Source organism: Tachypleus tridentatus, chromosome 7 (genome assembly GCF_004210375.1).
Source record: "Tachypleus tridentatus isolate NWPU-2018 chromosome 7, ASM421037v1, whole genome shotgun sequence".
NCBI classification, from domain to species: domain Eukaryota; kingdom Metazoa; phylum Arthropoda; class Merostomata; order Xiphosura; family Limulidae; genus Tachypleus; species Tachypleus tridentatus.
This window is the reverse complement of record NC_134831.1, coordinates 193,454,300-193,473,109: the sequence shown is the minus strand read 5'-3', so window position 1 is coordinate 193,473,109 and position 18,810 is coordinate 193,454,300. Positions and strand designations below refer to the sequence as shown.

The 18,810-nt window shown below is 28.3% G+C and overlaps 1 protein-coding gene across 10 annotated transcripts in view; it reads left to right on the top strand.

Annotated features, from left to right (window-relative positions):
• Positions 1 to 18,810, top strand: part of Nt5b (5' nucleotidase B) — a 42,632-nt gene that overhangs the window by 7,142 nt on the left and 16,680 nt on the right. For all 10 annotated transcript variants that reach the window (XM_076516522.1, XM_076516517.1, XM_076516521.1 and 7 more), the window contains exons 5-11: positions 6,448 to 6,543; positions 11,513 to 11,601; positions 12,070 to 12,127; positions 13,544 to 13,637; positions 13,739 to 13,818; positions 14,022 to 14,082; positions 16,748 to 16,789. In XM_076516522.1, the coding sequence (XP_076372637.1) occupies positions 6,448 to 6,543; positions 11,513 to 11,601; positions 12,070 to 12,127; positions 13,544 to 13,637; positions 13,739 to 13,818; positions 14,022 to 14,082; positions 16,748 to 16,789 (520 nt within the window). The remainder of the gene's footprint in view (positions 1 to 6,447; positions 6,544 to 11,512; positions 11,602 to 12,069; positions 12,128 to 13,543; positions 13,638 to 13,738; positions 13,819 to 14,021; positions 14,083 to 16,747; positions 16,790 to 18,810) is intronic.

Here is an 18,810-nt window from a genome sequence, read left to right as displayed (position 1 = left end):
TATTAAGGGTAAAAATTAACTTTATGTTCATTGTATTCTGGTTTTCTTGTTACATGCATAATTTTGTCTGCCTGTAAAGCATTATGAAAGTTTTTGTTAAAAATTAGGCAACATTTCTAAATATATGAATAACATTGACACTCACACCTTTACCAAACATAATCAAAGTAATAATTCATTCTTATTTTTGTGAATGTATTTAATACTTAAATTTATTACATGTGCATTATGAGGTATATTTCTGATACTCTGTTAATTATCTAAACACATACAATATAAATTAACCCTTTCCCTACCAGTGTCCTTTATATTAATGTTATTGATGTAATTAGTAGTTACAGAAATAATAAGATTAGTTTTGATTTGATCATTTTCATTGTAAAGTTATATCAAAACATTTGTACTTGAGTTGGGGTTTTTTTAATCTGCTATGTCTCGTTTTTCCCTTAAGTTATAAATTTCAAAGTGAATTAGTTATTATTTGCTGCACTTCTTCCAGGTATAGCTCAAGCACATAGAAAATAGGGATGCTTTATGTTAAGCAGTTGACCAAAATTTAAGGAGCTGTGTGTGAAATCGTAAGATGAACTACCTGTTATTGGTGTGAATACTGCTGAAAACACAGCAGTGGGATTACTTATGGAAACAAACAAGTGATGAACATACAGGAATCACACTATAACATATTGCACTTGGATGATGGTACAAAACATGATATAAAAACACAAGTTATTGTACCATGCACTAGAACCTCATCTTAATCCTCTGCTCTACACATACTATACAGTTTATCAAGTATAATCAAGGAATGTTATTCAAAATATCTTGTATCATTGATCACCTTTGAATTTTTTATTTTTTTTATTTTGGGTACATTAAGCCATTGTTATGAGTATTCCTTTGTACTCTTTACTGTCAAGTTATTCTTTCAACATGTTTGCTGAATGTTTGGAATCGTTGTGAAAGATAAATTATTTTCTAGACTACTGAACCACAGTGTGCGATGTAGCCCAAAACTTGTACTAATTTCCGTCTTACCTCAGTAAGAAGGCTACACTGACTATAATGCCATTATTTTCTCTGCTGTCAAACTAATTGCTATTTTAAAATGAAAACATTTTCAAAGAGTACACATTTAGAGTATTATTTGTTCCACTATTTGTTTAGTTTGTCTCTCTTTTCTCAACAGCTGCAAATCCATTCAGACCACTTCATATTAATGTGTCTCATTGTCCAGATCTTTTTGTCTATTTCAAAAATAAAATACTTCAAGATGGTTAAATTTCTGTTTTGTTGTTTATTCTTAATTTTTATTACATTTTACATTCAGCTCCTTCTGAAATTTGACTCTTGGTACATTTACTCATTGAGTATTCCTGACAGCCAGAACTTCTCTTGCAATATTTCAATTCCAGGAACCATGACTAAGCTCACATTATCACTACTGGGGAAAGTATTATTTCTGTAGGCTTTATTTTTGTGTTCCTGTGAGTTGGTTGAAAAACCAGCTACAGTTCAATGGTGTCATTCTCATAGTATTTACTTACTTGTATCACCTTTCTCTTCTTGAATTCCTTGATTATATCTGATACTGTAAATTTTTGTGGACTTTACATTTTATGTTGAAAGATATTTAAAATATTCAACAACCAACAAGAAAGCAACTTTTTGACCTACAAACTTTGTAGATTATTTGTAAGGAAAAAATTGTCTTGAATATTAGAAAACTTACCAAAACATTGGTATGTGTAAGCAGTTATTTAATGTATGATAAAATATGTTAATACAGAGAATATACTGAAACATGAGAAAAATATAGATTCATTTTTAGTATGTGCAAACATACAGTTCTGGGAAATAAACCATTAGTGTTAATATCTAGTAATGTGTGTTTGGAAATGGTGCAGATTCATCCTGTATGTTTTAAGTACAGTTGATATAGGACTTTGTGTAGATAGTTTAATTTAAACAAAGTACTTTTATCTTTAGAAAGTATAATTTATTTTGTTTTCAGCAATATAGCTATATATAACATTAACATAGTACCTGATTTATAATGCTTGGGAAAAACCCTGGGAGTGAAAGGGTTAACTTGTTTTGCCATTAGTAATGTGTTTGATAATATGTAACATTCCCTGTTAGATAAATTGATTTTGTGTGTACAAGTACCAACAGCACTGAGGTTGTTAACATGTTTCTGCTGCAAAGATCTAATTTATTGGTACATTATAATTTCTTGCATACAAATCACACAACTATTGAAATATTTTGGTATTCATTAAAAAATATTTCATCATATTGATTACACTGATAAGTTAAGCTATGATTTGATGCATGATAGAATTTGTCTGATAACTATTAGAAGCAAGCAGTATCTGACAGACTAAATATGAAACTTAAGTTCTAAAATAATTTGTTATAATGGACTGAGCACTGCTTCTTTTTTTTTCAGTTATTTTTACATGTAAATATTTTCTTCTTTCCATTGTGTTCAATGTAATAACTTGACATATCCTAAACTTTCCTAGTGGAAGTCAAAGGATGACAGAAAGTTTTAAACTGTAAAAAAAAGGATATTGTCTAAGCTTTTTATTTGTTTGGATGTGGTATTTACCTAAACTTTAGAATGATAATTAATTTGAATGTGGTATTTCTTTTGAAGAATATTTAACTCAGATGTGATGCTTACATAAAGTGAATGATAATTAAATATAAATTTAAGTGTTATAAAAATGTACAACATTGCTATGGATGATATTCATTTATTTATTTTTCTTTTCCTTCGTGGAACTTCTACTCATTAGTTATTTTTATATAGAATCTATTCATTATAGTTTAAAAGCTGAAGATATTTAAATGTCACACAGTTGTAGGAAAGGAGTGGATTTTAAGCAAGAAATTATAATATTTGTGACAAGTTTTAAACTGAAAATTTTATTTCCTTTGACTTTCTTGTATTTAAAATTTCTGTTAAACATGACCTCACTGTTGTAGGTATTTGTCTGTTTTGATGATACTTGTTGAATAGTTCCTTATGGTTGACAGGTGTCACCTCAGGGAATGAATCAGCAGCAGGCAAAGATGGCACCTTAGTTGCTTTGGTAACTTTCTAGTTTTGATTCTTGAAAGATGAATTTTATAGCTGTCATGAAAAAGTACTTCACTGTAGCTAGTTTTGGAATGAATTTCAGTAAATGTTATGACACTTAACATGACATTTATCAGTTGATTTCTGTGTAATAGTTGAAGAATTGGTTTGAAATTTCAGTAAATTAAGAAATATCATATTAATTGAAATAAACAGTCTTATTAAACTGTATTTTAAAAATATTTTGAACATCATATCTAAGTTAAATGTAGTTTTATGCTGGTAGGTTTTAAGATATAAATTTTAGTTTATAACCTTAAATTACTTCTAACATGATGGTGGTGTAAAGTTGATTAGTAGGTAATTTACTGTTGTGTTTTCATGAACTTTGCTAAGGATAGAAAGATTACATTATCTTAATCTTAAGCTACTTATAAGTGTAACATACTGTTTATGGTTGCCTTAAAGCATGTTATATGTATATCTGGCTAAATTGGTTAGAGAGTAACCAGGTGGGCTTATCTCTATACAGTCTTAACCACCAACACACTCAAGTGAGCTATATATCTGGTATCCTAACTAGATCTTTAGTTTCATTAGTGATAAAAATTGACTGCCATTTCTCTTAGCCAATCATCCAATTTCTTGCAAAAAATAAAATAAAACAAATTAAAGGAGGTATGGTTCCTGGATCTATAGACAAAATAGTGCTAATAGGTTTGATCCAAGATTGCCTTGTCTGCTTTGACTTGTTGTGTTAAACTATAATTGATATATAAGACTTCTTTTAACTGGCTGAGTGACAGAGAGCTGATCAATCATGAAATATCTTTTGAAGCCAGAGTTATCTTAACACATCGGAAATGCACAAAATCCTAAAAGTGCAATGGTGGATGATCAAAATGTGTCAGCACAGAGGTAGGCTTTAAATCTTTTGCTATACATCTTAATGGTATGAACTTTCAACAGTTGTTTACAATTACATAGAATGGATAGTTTCTTTCATTGTATAGTATTTTCATGTGTGAAGTAATTTAGAATAAGTTAAAACTGAATAGAGGTAGGCTTTAAATCTTTTGCTATACATCTTAATGGTATGAACTTTCAACAGCTGTTTACAATTACATAGAATGGATAGTTTCTTTCATTGTATAGTATTTTCATGTGTGAAGTAATTTAGAATAAGTTAAAACTGAATAGAGGTAGGGTTTAAATCTTTTGCTATACATCTTAATGGTATGAACTTTCAACAGTTGTTTACAATTACATAGAATGGATAGTTTCTTTCATTGTATAGTATTTTCATGTGTGAAGTAATTTAGAATAAGTTAAAACTGAATAGAGGTAGGGTTTAAATCTTTTGCTATACATCTTAGTGGTATGAACTTTCAACAATCCATGATGATGAGAAAACCCATTTGTAGAGAAGATTATATATTTAAAAACAGCTAGTACGGGTAGAGAAAGTACTAGTACAGGAACAAACGACGTTTTGACCTTCTTTGGTCATCGTCACAAACCTGAACCTGATGATGACTGAAGAAGGTCGAAACATTGTTTGCTCCTCTGCTAGTGCTTTCTCTACTCATACCAGCCATTTTTAAATATATAATGAACTTTCAACAGTTTAGAATTACATAGAATGGATAGTTTCTTTCATTATATAGTATTTTTTGTGTGTGAAATAACTTAGAATAAGTTAAAACTGAATATAGGTGGGCTTGATCTAATGAAAGGTGGGAAGGAGTAAGTATATGATAAAATTCACAAAATTGTTTTGTGTAACTTAGGGAGTTTTTGTTATAAGTACAAATGTATTAAGTACCATGGATTCCAAAATTACTTTCACTTTGCTTAGTTATGCTGTACATGGGAGAAAAATATCAACGGGCTTGAAATTCATCATTACTCATCATTTTGATGACTTTTTATATCAAGAAAATGAAGTATCCAAATGTTGGGTTTCTGATTTATTACAAACTGTTATTGATGGACAGAATAAAAATTATAAAAACAATTTAGCAGTATAGCAGAGGTTTGTGCATGTTACATGCATAATATTTCATGTATGCCTCTTAAATGATTCAGTGAATGATTGGTCAGTAATTTGTCCTAGTAGAAAGCAACTTGTACAATACTGCCTCAATAATTCATGAAAGGACAAGTTTGTATTTCATTCGGTATTTAATTATGGTTATTAGAATATTAGGTAAATTGACAGAAGTCCAGTGTTTACTTGCAGTTAATAATTTAAATATTAAAAATTGTTTAAAATACAATAGAATGAAAACATTTAGACCAGTCTGGACCCATGACATTTATGGGTTGGGACCCAGAACTATCCAAAAGTTTCAGTTTCTGTTCTCGTTCTTATATGCAGACTATGAAAACTTTCTTAAGAAATATAAGAAAATAAACAAACAATTGTCAGCTTCAGGAGACCTAATTTAGACATGTCATACTTGTCCTTTTTTATTCTCTGTGATTTGATTAGTGTTTTAATACATACTACAGAAGTGTTATCACAGTTGTAGAACATACTAGAGGACTATAAACTAATACCATTGTTAAAACTTATGATATGGACCAAAACTGTGAAGTTCAGACAAAACAAGACATCAGCCAAAAGGAAAGCCATAGGGGACCTCCTTTAAAAAAAACAGAATAATATAGGGCATCAACCAAAAGAAAAACTGTAGGTGGCCTCCTTAAAAAAAGAAACCCATCATGTACTGTAGACATCAGCCAAAAGAAAAATCCTAGTGGCTTCCTTAAAAAAAGAAAAAAAATACACCATGTACTGTAAGATAGAAAGAAATCTGATTTCATGGATTATTGCTAGTTACTCCATAGCATTAAATCTTGATCTTCATGCTATTACATTCTTCATTTCTGCATACTTATAAAGGTTTACTTGTACTTTTCTTTAAGAAAAAGTTTGATTCCAGGGGAGGAATTGCTCCTCTTACCCTATAAGTTGGTGCACTTGGATAGTACCAGTGTTTGTTATTTTAAAATTATTTCAGACAACTTCACCCCTTTAATTCTGATATAGGAACTTTGTAATAGTATTCATTGTTAAAGGACGTACCTTATTCCAAAATTGAATGTTGCTTTATCGTAATCATCATGTACATTGATTGAGTAACTTATAGGTTTTCAAATGTATTACTAGATCTGTTTCATGAAGCACTATGTTAGTAGTGCTATAAATGTATAAATGTTTGTTGAAACCTCTTATTAAACAAACTTATTTATTAAATGCTTTATTCCATGTTTATTGTGGTAGGCTTTTAAAGCAACTTTAACAGTAGTGAGGTGTATTCTTTAAATTTGGTGATTTCAGTTATTTATTTCAGAGGGCTTTGGTTTGACACATTATATGGGAATCTACTCAAAGTTGATGCGTATGGTAACATTTTAGTCTGTGTTCATGGTTTCAAGTTTTTGAAAACGTAAGTAGTTCTTTTTTATGTGTTGTTTAAAATTGTAATTTTGAAAAATGTGGAGTAATAATGAGTTATGTAATGAATCTTTTATGACAGTAATTTTTCTGGTTGTGTTAAAAAACAAGGGACCAAGTTCTCCATCTTAGAACCTCAAAGCCAGCTCTTGTCATTTAAGTGTTTCTGAAGTCTTCCCATAAATTAACTGCATCCACTACATCAAAAGGACACCTTTTCAAGATGCTACACACTGTTAGAACAATAAAGCTGTCTTAGCTGAAGATCACTTCTTTCCTCTCAGTGTATAATTGTTTCCTCACCATTCTTATTGTTAAATATTAAAAATGGCAATTCATCAATTTCCTTCATCTTAAACATTTCAGCTAGATTCCCATTTAACTCGTATTTTTTTCAAAATAAATCAGATTCCATAATCTTAAACTATCCTTATATTTCCATCTCAAGTGTCATCATACTAACCATTCTCTGAACATTTTTTCAACAATTTAATATCTTTTCTGATGTAAGAAGCCTGAGAATGAATACAGTGTTCCAAATGATGTGCAGATAATAACCTTTACAATGACATTATAACCTCTTTAGACTTGTATTTAGTATTTCTGCAGTTACAACTTAGTTTTATTTGTAATTGCATGACGCTTGATGGCTTTAAAGACTGTCAACCATAACACCAAAAACGTTCTTTCATAACATTGTTAAGGTTATTCCATTAAGAATTATACCCTTAAATCAAATTGGTATCTACAATATCTATTGGTTATTACAATAACCTGGCATTTATTGTAATCAAAAGCCATCTTCTATTTATTTGCCCAACTCGCAAAGTAATTTAATACTCTAAGCCAGTATCATCTTCCTCACAATCAAAACTTTAATGTTATCACCAAACTTAAATATTGACCATTCCTTCATATGTGTTGCTATTGTTGTAAATAAGAGATCTTAACATTGAGCTTGTGAGGTTTCTCCACTCATATTAATCTAATTTGATTAAACTCCACCCTTTGCTTTCTTTCACCAGTTTTCTATCCAGTGGACCAATCTTTTCTTCACACATACAAAGATAACATTTTAATGACAAGATTTTTATGTAGCACCTTGTCAAATGCTTTGATACACCTGTATCGTCAACTAGATAAGCAGTAACCCATTTTAAGAATGTCAAAAGATTAGTAAGGTACGATTTTGCCCTATTGAAACCATGCTGACTATCCAATAAAGTATCTTTCAACAGACTTTCCAAAGTTTTTCCCATAACTGATGTAAGACTAATAGGTGCGTAATTACTGGAACAATTTTTATCACTTCCCTTGTAGAGAGGAGTTACATTAACATTAGTTAACTTCCAATCCTCTGCTACATGTTCAAGGATTTTAAAAGAAAAGCAAATAACTCGCAGTTCAGTCCTTAAGGTTTTTAAAAACCCTTGGAATATTATTTTCTTGCCCAAGTGCTTTAATCATTTTTTAAACTTCTCAGAATTAATGTGATAATCTTGTTCAACCATATTTTTATCTGGCAACTGTTCGGGTTGAGTATTTTTTCATTAGCAAAAGTTGAAGAAAAAAATATGATGACCCAGCCATCCCAAAGTTATCAGATCCACTATCATCCCTCAAAGTATTCTCATCCTAATATTTACATAGCCTTAATATATTTGAAGAATATATATATATATATATATTTATTCTGTTTCAAGAATAAATAAAATTAAGAGAAAAGGATATTTTTATTTCTTTATTTATTTTATTTCTTAATATGCTATGTTGTGTTGCAGCTTATAGAGTGCATAATTATTCTTGTGTAATGTGGCAAATACACATTTCAGTGATGTCATGACAGTACAAAATGTATTAAGTGTCCCTTATTGGTGTCATTTTAGTCTGTTGCTACATATAATAATTAATCTTGGTTGAGTCTGATTTAGAATGTTTGTTATTTATGCTACATATTAGTTTCAAATAGCTGGAAATTTTAATTTTAATTTAGAAGTTATACAATTTCACTGTTCACTTCCTTAAATGTGCACATGAGACACAAATAAAAACCAGTTTCTTTCACCTACTACACTTGTAAACACTTAACTCTTGCACTATTCTGAATTATTATAACCTGGGAATAACAACTTAATAGAAGTAAACTGTTGACAACACTCTTAAGCTTAATGTTATATTTAAGTAATGCTATAACTTACAATGACAATTACTTCAAACCTTCCATCCATTATTCTCTTTATTGATATAAGGTATTGTTGTACTGTGTTCTTTAGAATCCAAATACTTATCTTAATTTTGTTTTCACAAAGTTGAATGAAACACTATATTTTAATCAAATCAGACTTATATTGTTAACGTTGTAATTCATATAATTTTTTGGTAAGTGATGAGAGAAATAAAAATACTAGTGTTTATTAGAGATAGTGAATTGAGCAGTTAGCACTTTGTGATAAATTGGAAGATTCATGCTGGTCTATATGTATGTATATGTGTGTGTGTAAATATTTATCATTAGAAGGTACTGAAATGTGTGTGCTTTAGTATAAAATTAAGTAGAAGGTTCTACAATATATGTACATTTTAGTGTAAAATTATTTAGTATGGGTAGAAGGTTCTAAATATATATGCATTTTAGTGTAAAGCTATTATTTAGTATGAGCAGAAGTTTCTAAAATATGTGTGTTTTAGTGTGAAATCAGGATGCAGTATGAGTAGAAAGTTCTAAAATATGTGTATTTTAGTATAAAATTATGTTTAAGAGGAGTAGAGGGTTCTAAAATAGGTATATTTTAATGTAGAATTATTATCCAATATGAGGAGAAGGTTCTACAATGTGTATTTTAATGTAAAAGTATTATTCACTATGAGAAGAAGGTTCTAAAGTATGTGTATTTTAGTGTACAATTTTTATTCAGTGTGAGTAGAAATTGCTAAAATATTATGTTAGTGTAAGATTATTATTTAGTATGAGTAAAAGGTTCTAAAATATGTTATTGTAAAACTATTATTGTGTATGAGTAGATGATTCTAAAATGTGTGTATATTAGTGTAAAATTATTCATTATGAGTAGTAGGTTCTAAAATGTGTATGTTTTAGTGTAAAATTATTTTTGAATATGGATAGACAGTTCTAAATTATGTGTATTTTAGTATAAAATGATATTTAGTATGAGTAGAATGTTTTAAAATGTGTATATTAAGGTAAAATTATTATTATTTTGTATAAGTAGAAGGTTCTAAAATGTATGTATTTTAATCTAAAATTATTATTCAGTATGAGTAAAATGTTCTAAAATATGTTTATTTTAGTATAAAAGTATTATTCAGTATTAGCAGAAGGTTCTAAAGTGTATGTATTTTAGGTTAAAATTGTTCAAACGAAAAAGAAGGTTCTAAAATAGGCATATTTTAATGTAGAATTATTATTCAGTATGAGTAGAAGGTTTTGAAATATATGTAATTTAATATAAAATTATTTGGTATGAGTGGAAGGTTCTAAAATATATGTATTTTAGTGTAAAATTATTATTCAGTGTAAGTAGAAGGTTCTCAAATATGTGTATTATAATATAAAATAATTTAGTATGGGTAGAAGGTTTTAAAATATATATTATGTTAGTGTAAAATTATCAATCAGTATGAGTAAATAGTTCTAAAATGTGTGTATTTTACTGTAAAAGTATTATTTATTGTGAATAAAAGGTTCTAAAATGTGTTTATTTTAGTGCAAAAGTTTTATTTAGTGTATGAGGTTTTAAAATATGTGTATTTTAGTGTAAAGTTATTTAGTATGAGAAGAAGGTTAAAAAATGTTTGTTTTTGGTGTAAAAGTATCTAGTGTGAATAAAAGGTTCTAAAATATGTATTATGTTAGTGTAATATTATTATTCAGTATGAGAAGATAGTTCTTTTTCATACGAGTTGAAGGTTCTAAAATGTGTAGTTTAATGTAAAATTATTATTATTTATTGTGAGTAGAGGGTTCTAAAATATATGCATTTTAGTGTAAAATTATTATTCAGTGTAAGTAGGTTCTAAAATGTGTATTTTGGTGTAAAAGTATGTAGTGTGAGTAAAAGGTTCTAAAATATGTGTAGTTTGGTGTAAAATTATTTAGTATGAGTAGAAGGTTCTAAAATGTGTATTTTAGTGTGAAAGTAATATTGAGTAGGAGTAGTACGTTCTAAAAGTGCATTTTAGTGTAAAATTATTATTCAATATGTATTGAAGGTTCTAAAATGTGTATTTTAGTGTAAAATTATTATTTGTTATGAATAGAAGGTTCTATAATGTATGTAGTATAAAAGTATTTAGTGTGAATAGAAGGTTTTAAAATGTGTAGTTCAATGCAAAATTATTATTGAGTATATGTAGACGGTTCTAAAATATATATGTATTTTAGTGTAAAATTATTATTCACTATTAGTATAAGGTTCTAAAATGTGTATTTTAGTACAAAATTATGTTCAGGATAAGTAGAAGGTTCTAAAATATGTGTATTTTAATGTAGAATTATTATTCAGTATGAGTAGAAAATTCTAAAATGTGTGTATTTTAGTGTAAAATTATTCAGTGTGAATTGAAGGTTCTAAAATATGTAGTTTAATGTAAAATTATTATTATTATTTAGTATGAGAAGAAGGTTCTACAATGTGTGTATTTTAATGTAGAATTATTCAGTATGAGTAGAAGGTTCTACAATGTGTGTATTTTAATGTAGAATTATTCAGTATGAGTAGAAGGTTCTACAATGTGTGTATTTTAGTGTAAAATTATGTGCAGGATGTGTGGAAGGTTCTAAAATGTGTATTTTGATGTAGAATTATTATTCAGTTTGAGTAGAAGGTTCTGAAATATGTGTATTTTAGTGTAAAATTATATTTCAGTATGAATAGAAGATACTGAAATATGTTATTGCATATTTTTTAAATCAACAACTTTCTTGACTTTCTTTTTATTAGGGCTGAACTTTTCAACTTGTACCCAAACAAGTTCTTGATGCTGGATGAATCTAGAGTATTTATTTTGAATACTTTGTTTAACCTTCCAGGTAAACAGTATTATTAAGTAGATAATGTGTTATGATATTGTATGTGTTTTAGTGTAGGTACACATATTGTTCCACACTAAGATTTGTTACATGAACATTTCAAGCACAGTTATCGTGTTCATGATGTTTAACTTAAACAGTTTAAATTAATGTTATAACTTCTGTTATGCTCATATATTATATTATTTAAGTAAAACAAATATCTTTTAATTAGGAAAAGAAATAATGAAAGATATGAATATCCCACATTATTTGATTTTAATTGAAAAAGTGAATAATTAGTTTTACAGTGTTTTTCCTACAAGTGTCATTCAAAGTCAGACAAATTTAACGTGAAAAAGTATATTATTATTATCACTACAGTGTTAAATATAGTTTACTGCTTGGATTTAAGGTTTTTTGTAAATTTGAATATGAAATTCATTATGGTTATATTTTATATTTTTATTTATTTTTCTTTTTTTTCAGAGGCCTACCTGTTGGCATGTGCTGTTGATTTCTTCAGCAATGCTTCAGGATACACTTCGTATGTAGTTAATTTATTGTAGAAAGATTGTGCCTGCAGAAACTGAGTGTATAAAAATTAATCTATTTTTAATTGAAGATGATATACAGAATATTAAAATTAGTTGAATATATGTGCATGCAGTACATGTGACAGAATGTCAATTAATAATGTGAACCTTATTTTCTTATAATATAGACTTCTGTTGTCAACTGATAAGTGGATACATAGTAATTCACATTAGATACACATTTGATATTTGAACTACTTCTATGTAAGTAGTAATTATTATTATAAACACTTGACAGTAGTAACTGATAGTAATTCAAATTAGGTACACAATTGATATTTGAACTCTTCATGTGGATTTAGACAACTGACTCTACATTATTTGTACAGGCTATTGACCCACATAGAAACAAATTAATTTTACATTGTTATAAGGAATAATTTGAATAAAATGATTCTGTATCATTACTATTAATTACAGTATAATGGCTTTAAGCCTCTTCTGGGAAATATAAATCCAGTTTTTGTAAATTTTCAAACTTGAAGTTGTTTGTTGTGGACAGTTTTAAAATCACCTAAACATATGTAAAATTTGTTTGAAAATTGACTGATAGTAAACTGTAAATTACATAAATACTTATATTGTGTATATGAACACAAAACATTTAAAAAGTTTCTTTGTTTACAAATTAATAATGCATTCCTGGATTCTAGTAAGTTCTTTATATTTATGATAATAAATGTTTCGTTGAGAAAAAATGTCTAATTTCTAGTTGATGTAATTCTATGAATATGTGCTTCCTGTGATATGCTAGTGAAATGTTTCCCAACCAGTGAACCACAGCATACTAGTGTTCCATGAGATGTGCAATTATGGGCCACCTTTGACTGCCCTAAAGTAATTAGTCATCATCTATATACATTTGCCTTTCTTACCGAGGCAGATAACTTAGTGGGCCTTTCGATACAAATGGTTGAAAAACCATGTTTTAGTTTCCAAAAGAGACAACTTCACCTTGATGAACTGTAAATTTTGTTCATTACTAAATGTGGGAAGAAAGTATATTGCTAAGTTTATTATTAGCTTCCTATGCAAGGTTTTGAACTTTTTTTTACTCTAAGACTTTTAAAATTTCAGCCAGAAGTTACTAATAAAACTATAACCATTATTGTAGATGTTAAAGTTATAATTATTCTTTTGAATCAAAACATTTATTTCACTGATTTCAGTTCTATAGTAGTGATTGTTTCTTTTTCAAATATACATTCTAAAAATGTTATATTGTGATTTGTATTCTGTGACACTGGTTAGACACATTGAATATCAGTAATTGGTGTACTTAACATAAAAAGAAAATTCACATTGACCCTTTAAATACCTTTCCAATGTAAAATACAAATGTATATCTTTCACTGTATTTTTGTTAGGACCAAGGCTGGAGTTCGAAAAGGAAATTTGTACATGTCTTACAAGTCTATTTTTCAAGATGTCAGAAATGGATTTGACTGGCTTCATAGCATTGTGAGTGTAAAATATATTCTTAAGTAGAAATACAACAAAGTAAACTTTTCTTGTGTTTCAAAATTCAACATTATTAACTGACTAGACACCTTTTTCAATAGGGAAATCTTAAAAAAGAAACTCTTGCCAATCTAGAAAAGTATGTCAAAAAGGATAAACATCTTCCGGTAATGTTTGATAGGTATGTAGATGTTTTCTTCAGTAATTATACATATCTCCTTTTAAGATCTCTAACAATTATTTGTTATAATATAATTGAAAAAACTATTCTTAAAATTCTTTAGAAACTTTACTGTGATCTTAAATTGTTGGATAAAACTACATATTTAAGTAGAATTACACTTTAAGGTGTTAACTTAGTGTTTTCTTATTTTCTGCTTGTAGAATGAGAGAAAATGGAAAGAAAGTGTTCCTATTAACAAATAGTGAATATTCTTATACAGAGGTAAGATATTTCTGTGCATGTGATATAGTAGTTAGGTAATCATTGGTTAAATCTATTACTATGGACTCGGCCGAGTTCACAAGTCCAAAGTGATCTTTATTGTTTCCATACTATAGCTTCTGACATGTTTTTGTGTTTTCATGAAAATATGCAAGCTTTCAGTAATAATTAAGAATTATTATTAGACAAAAAGGTTAGAGTTTTTAATAAAGTGTGTGAACTAAAACATTCAAAATGCTCATTTATCTAAATGGAGAGCAATTTTCATTGTAACATTCATACTTTTATTCATCTGAAAAATCTCAAATTTTATTTGTGTAATCTCTAAAATTTCCTAAATAAATTTCAAATTTTCTTCTTTTTCAGTAGAACTTATTTTGCCCCCCACTAGTACAGCGGTATGTCTCCGGATTTACAATGCTAAAATCAGGGGTTTGATTCCCCTCGGTGGGCTGAACAGATAGCCCTTTGTGGCTTTGCTATAAGAAAAACACAAAAAACACAAGAACTTATTTCATCTTTCAATTACTCTACCTTTAATTTATAAAAGATTGGTACACTTGACCAAACTTATAATGACAACATTATAATGAAGTAAATTTCACAATTGTAAGATTAGAAGAAACTTAGGAATTTTTAGAAAATTTTGTCAGTAATTGATTAATATTTTCATACAGAAGTGTGATAGTTTTGCTGTAATTGGTTAATATTTCTACAGAGAAGTAAGTTGTTGTGGAGTTTGCTGTGATAGTTTTTTAATCAGTGAATAATATTTTTAGAGAGAAGTAAGTTGTTGCTTTGGTTAGTGTTATAGTTTTGTAGTAATTTATTAATATTTATATTGAGAAAATGGTGCATTTGTTGTGATATTTTTGTTATCTCTGGTTAATATTTCTGTACAGAAGAAAGTTGTTGCTGTGTTTTCTGTGATAGTTTTGTAATTGATGATTAATATTTATATACCGAAGTAAGTTGGTGTTTGGCTTGGTGTGCTACTTTTGCAGTAATTTGTTAATATTTATATACAGAAGTAAACTGTTGCTTTGTTTTATAGTTTTGTAAGCAGTGGTTAACATCTCTATACAGAAATAAGTTGTTGCTTTTTTTGGTGTGATGGTTTTTCAGTATTTGGGTAATATTTTTATACAGAAGTAAATTGTTGCTATGTTTGGTGTTATAATTTTGTAATCAGTGGTTAATATATACAGAAATAAGTTGTTGCTATATTTAGTGTGATAATTTTGTAAATAGTGGTTAATATTTATGTACAAAAGTATGTTGTTGCTTTGTTTGGTGTGATAGTTTTGCAGTAATTTGTTAATAATTCTATAAAGAAGTTAACTGTTGCTTTGTTTAGTCTGATGGTTGTATCAAGTCTGCTTAGTATTTCTATACAGAAGAAAGTTGTTGCTGTGTTTGTGTGATAGTTTTGTAATCAGTGGTTAATATTTATATACAGAAGTGTACTGTTGCTCTGTTTGGTGTCATAGTTTTGTAATCAGTGGTTAACATTTCTATACAGGTGTAAGTTGTTGCTTTGGTTTGTGTGATAGTCTTGCAGTAATTGGTTAATATTTCTATATAGAAGTTGTTGCAGTGTTTGCTGTGATAGTTTTGTAATTAGTGGTTAATATTTCTATACAGATGGAAGTTGTTTCCTTGGTTCTTGTGATAGTTTTGCAGTAATTGTTTAATATTTCTACATAGAACTTGTAGCTTTGTTTTTGTGATAATTTTGTAATCAACGGTTAATATTTCTACACAGAAGAATAATTTTGCTGTATTTGGTGTGATAGTTTTGCAGTAATTGGTTAATATTTCTATACAGAAGTAAGTTGTTGCTATGTTTAGTGTGATAGTTTTGTAATTGGAAATTAATATTTCTATACAGAAGTAAACTGTTGCTGTGTTCGATGTGATATTTTTGTAATCAATAGGTAATATTCATATACAGATATAAGTTGTTGCTTTATTTGTTGTGATACTTTTTCAGTAATTAGTTAATATTTCTACACAGAAGTAAGATTTTGCTGTGTTTAGTATGATACTTTTGCCATCTCCTATTAATATTTCTATAGAGAAGTTGTTCCTGTGTTTGGTGTGATAGGTTTCTCATCTCTGATTAATATTTGTATACAGAAGTAAGCTGTTGATCTGTTTGGTATGATAGTTTTGTAATCAGTGGTTAATATTTATATACAGAAGTAAGTTGCTGTATTTAGTGTGATAGTTTTGTAATCAGTGGCTAATATCTCTATACAGAAGTAAGTTGTTGCTGTATTTAGTGTGATAGTTTTGTAATCAGTGGCTAATATCTCTATACAGAAGTAAGTTGTTGCTGTATTTGGTGTGATAGTTTTGTAATCAGTGGCTAATATTTCTATACAGATGCATGTTGTTGCTGTGTTTGGTGTTATAGTTTTGCAGTATTTAGTTAATATTTCTATTCAGAAATAAGTTGTTGGAATGTTTGGTGTGATAGTTTTGCAGTAATTGGTTAATGTTTCTATTCAGAAATAAGAGTTTGCTGTGACTTCTTTGAGTTGCATTCCTATATGGAAATAAGTTGTTTATAGGTTTTATTTTATGCTCTTCAAATGTTCATAAGCTGGGTATTTGTATTTTATGAATAAATTCAGTTGATATAATTTTTGTGTTATTTCAGAAGATCATGTCATATTTGTTTGACTTTCCAAGCTGTAATAAGGTAAGTATGTGAATGAATAGTGTTAAAGAAATTTGTATAAGGACATTGTAAACCATATAGTCATAGAACTTTTATAATTTTTTCACATTTCCTCTCTAAGGATGTGGTGATTTAGCAAGCAGGATAAGATGTAATCCATCAATTAATTCAATATTTTGTTTTAGGTTTGTCTGGAATATGAGTAATGAGGTAAAATATTTGTAAGAATACATAATGAAAAATATAGAAATAAAAGTTAGTGTAAATAAATAAAAATTAATGTATACACATGTATCTTGAAGATTTTGAACACAAAAGACTAATATTAAATAAATTTTGAAACTTAAAAATCATCCTGACAATCAGTGGCAAAGTAATTATTGATGATGAGAAACCCACTTGAAGTAAAAATGTATATCAGAATGGTTATTATGGGTATTAAACTTTTACTAATAAAGCAGCAAACAACATTTCAACCTTCCTAGGTTAAAATATTTTCTCTGCTTTATTAGTAAAAGTGTTAATACCCATACCAACTGTTCTGAGATACAATCCAATGGCAGGTCCAGAATTTTCTTTTTATGGGGGGGAGAGTGACACTCAAAACATAGTGACCTTTAGATATATGTGAAACATATCAGTGAGGTTAAGTTTTGAAATAGGAGCAGTAAACACAAATTGAACTTTACATAAACTGTATTTAATCAATATTTGTAACATCTTCTGTGAATCTGTTATATAATTAAATTTTTTGTCAACATGTATTTCACTTAGAACTTGTATCAACATCTATGTTATTACACTGCTATTATTTGCATCTCTTATTATAAGTATATAGAAGGATAAAGATTGCTATAATTTTCTAATTTATCTGTAGAAAGTATTTTCAGTGTTAATTTAGTATATTTTGAAGTAACATTTCAAGGTCTGTTAACATGTTTTCATGCAGATATTGTTAAATGTAAAGAAACCAACACCTAGATGACTCATGAAGAATACTAACAATCCTGGTTAAATGTAACTGAACGTCATTATCGCAACAAATGTTCTCACATTACCTTACCTGATGAATAAAGTCTCTTAGCTTCATCTAGTAAATTTTGATGCTATGAAATTGTTGTGTGATCATGTTATTTTTGTGCTCTATAATACTTATCAATATCATGAATGGGGAGCATGGCAGACCACAATACTTAATTTTGTGGGGTGGTCAGAAAATGTCCCCTTTCTAGTAGAACTATACGTCCTGAAAAATTTATATATGGGAACAGGCTGTGGGCCTACCTTCTAAATCTGCTACTGCAATCAATATAACTAAGTAACTCTTTCATAAGGGGCTCAGTCAGTTTGACCAAGTCAGTGATCTGTTTTTACTCATTTAAAGTCTTTATATATTTAGTACTTCTAACTTTTGATATAGTGTGAATATATTCTCATAAAATTTGGCAGTCTTTCAATTAACATTCTAAGTCTCTCGCATACAAAAGATCGTATTTTGATTGAAGTGCTTTTAATAAACTAAAATAACGATTTGTCCATGAATATATTCAGTATTGTTTTTATTATTCATGTTATTATTAAAAATACTTTTCCTTATCTCAGAAATATCAGCTTTTATTTTTGTAATTCCTAAACCTCCTAAATGCATTTCAAAAATTTTTGTTCAGTAAAACTATATTTTTTTTCAACAATAACTCAAAACAGGATTGGTCAATTTGACCAACTTTCTAACCACCTAAACAAGCTAAGTTTGTAACTGTATACATCAATTTACAACTCAAATTTATTGTTTTATTGCTCTTTGAACCATATCTAAATACTGTTTGCACCTTTAAGTTGTAAATCATTTGGGGCACATGCAACACATGCTATCAAACTATATTACCCATCTGCTACTTGAGTGCTTACCTTATGCCTTGTGAAACATTTTTGTAATATTATTATTTGTCTTACCTAATCTAATCTTAACTAACCTAAAAAGATCTCTATTTTTACATTTGGTTAATTTTACAATAATAAATAAAGAATAAACATGAAAAAAT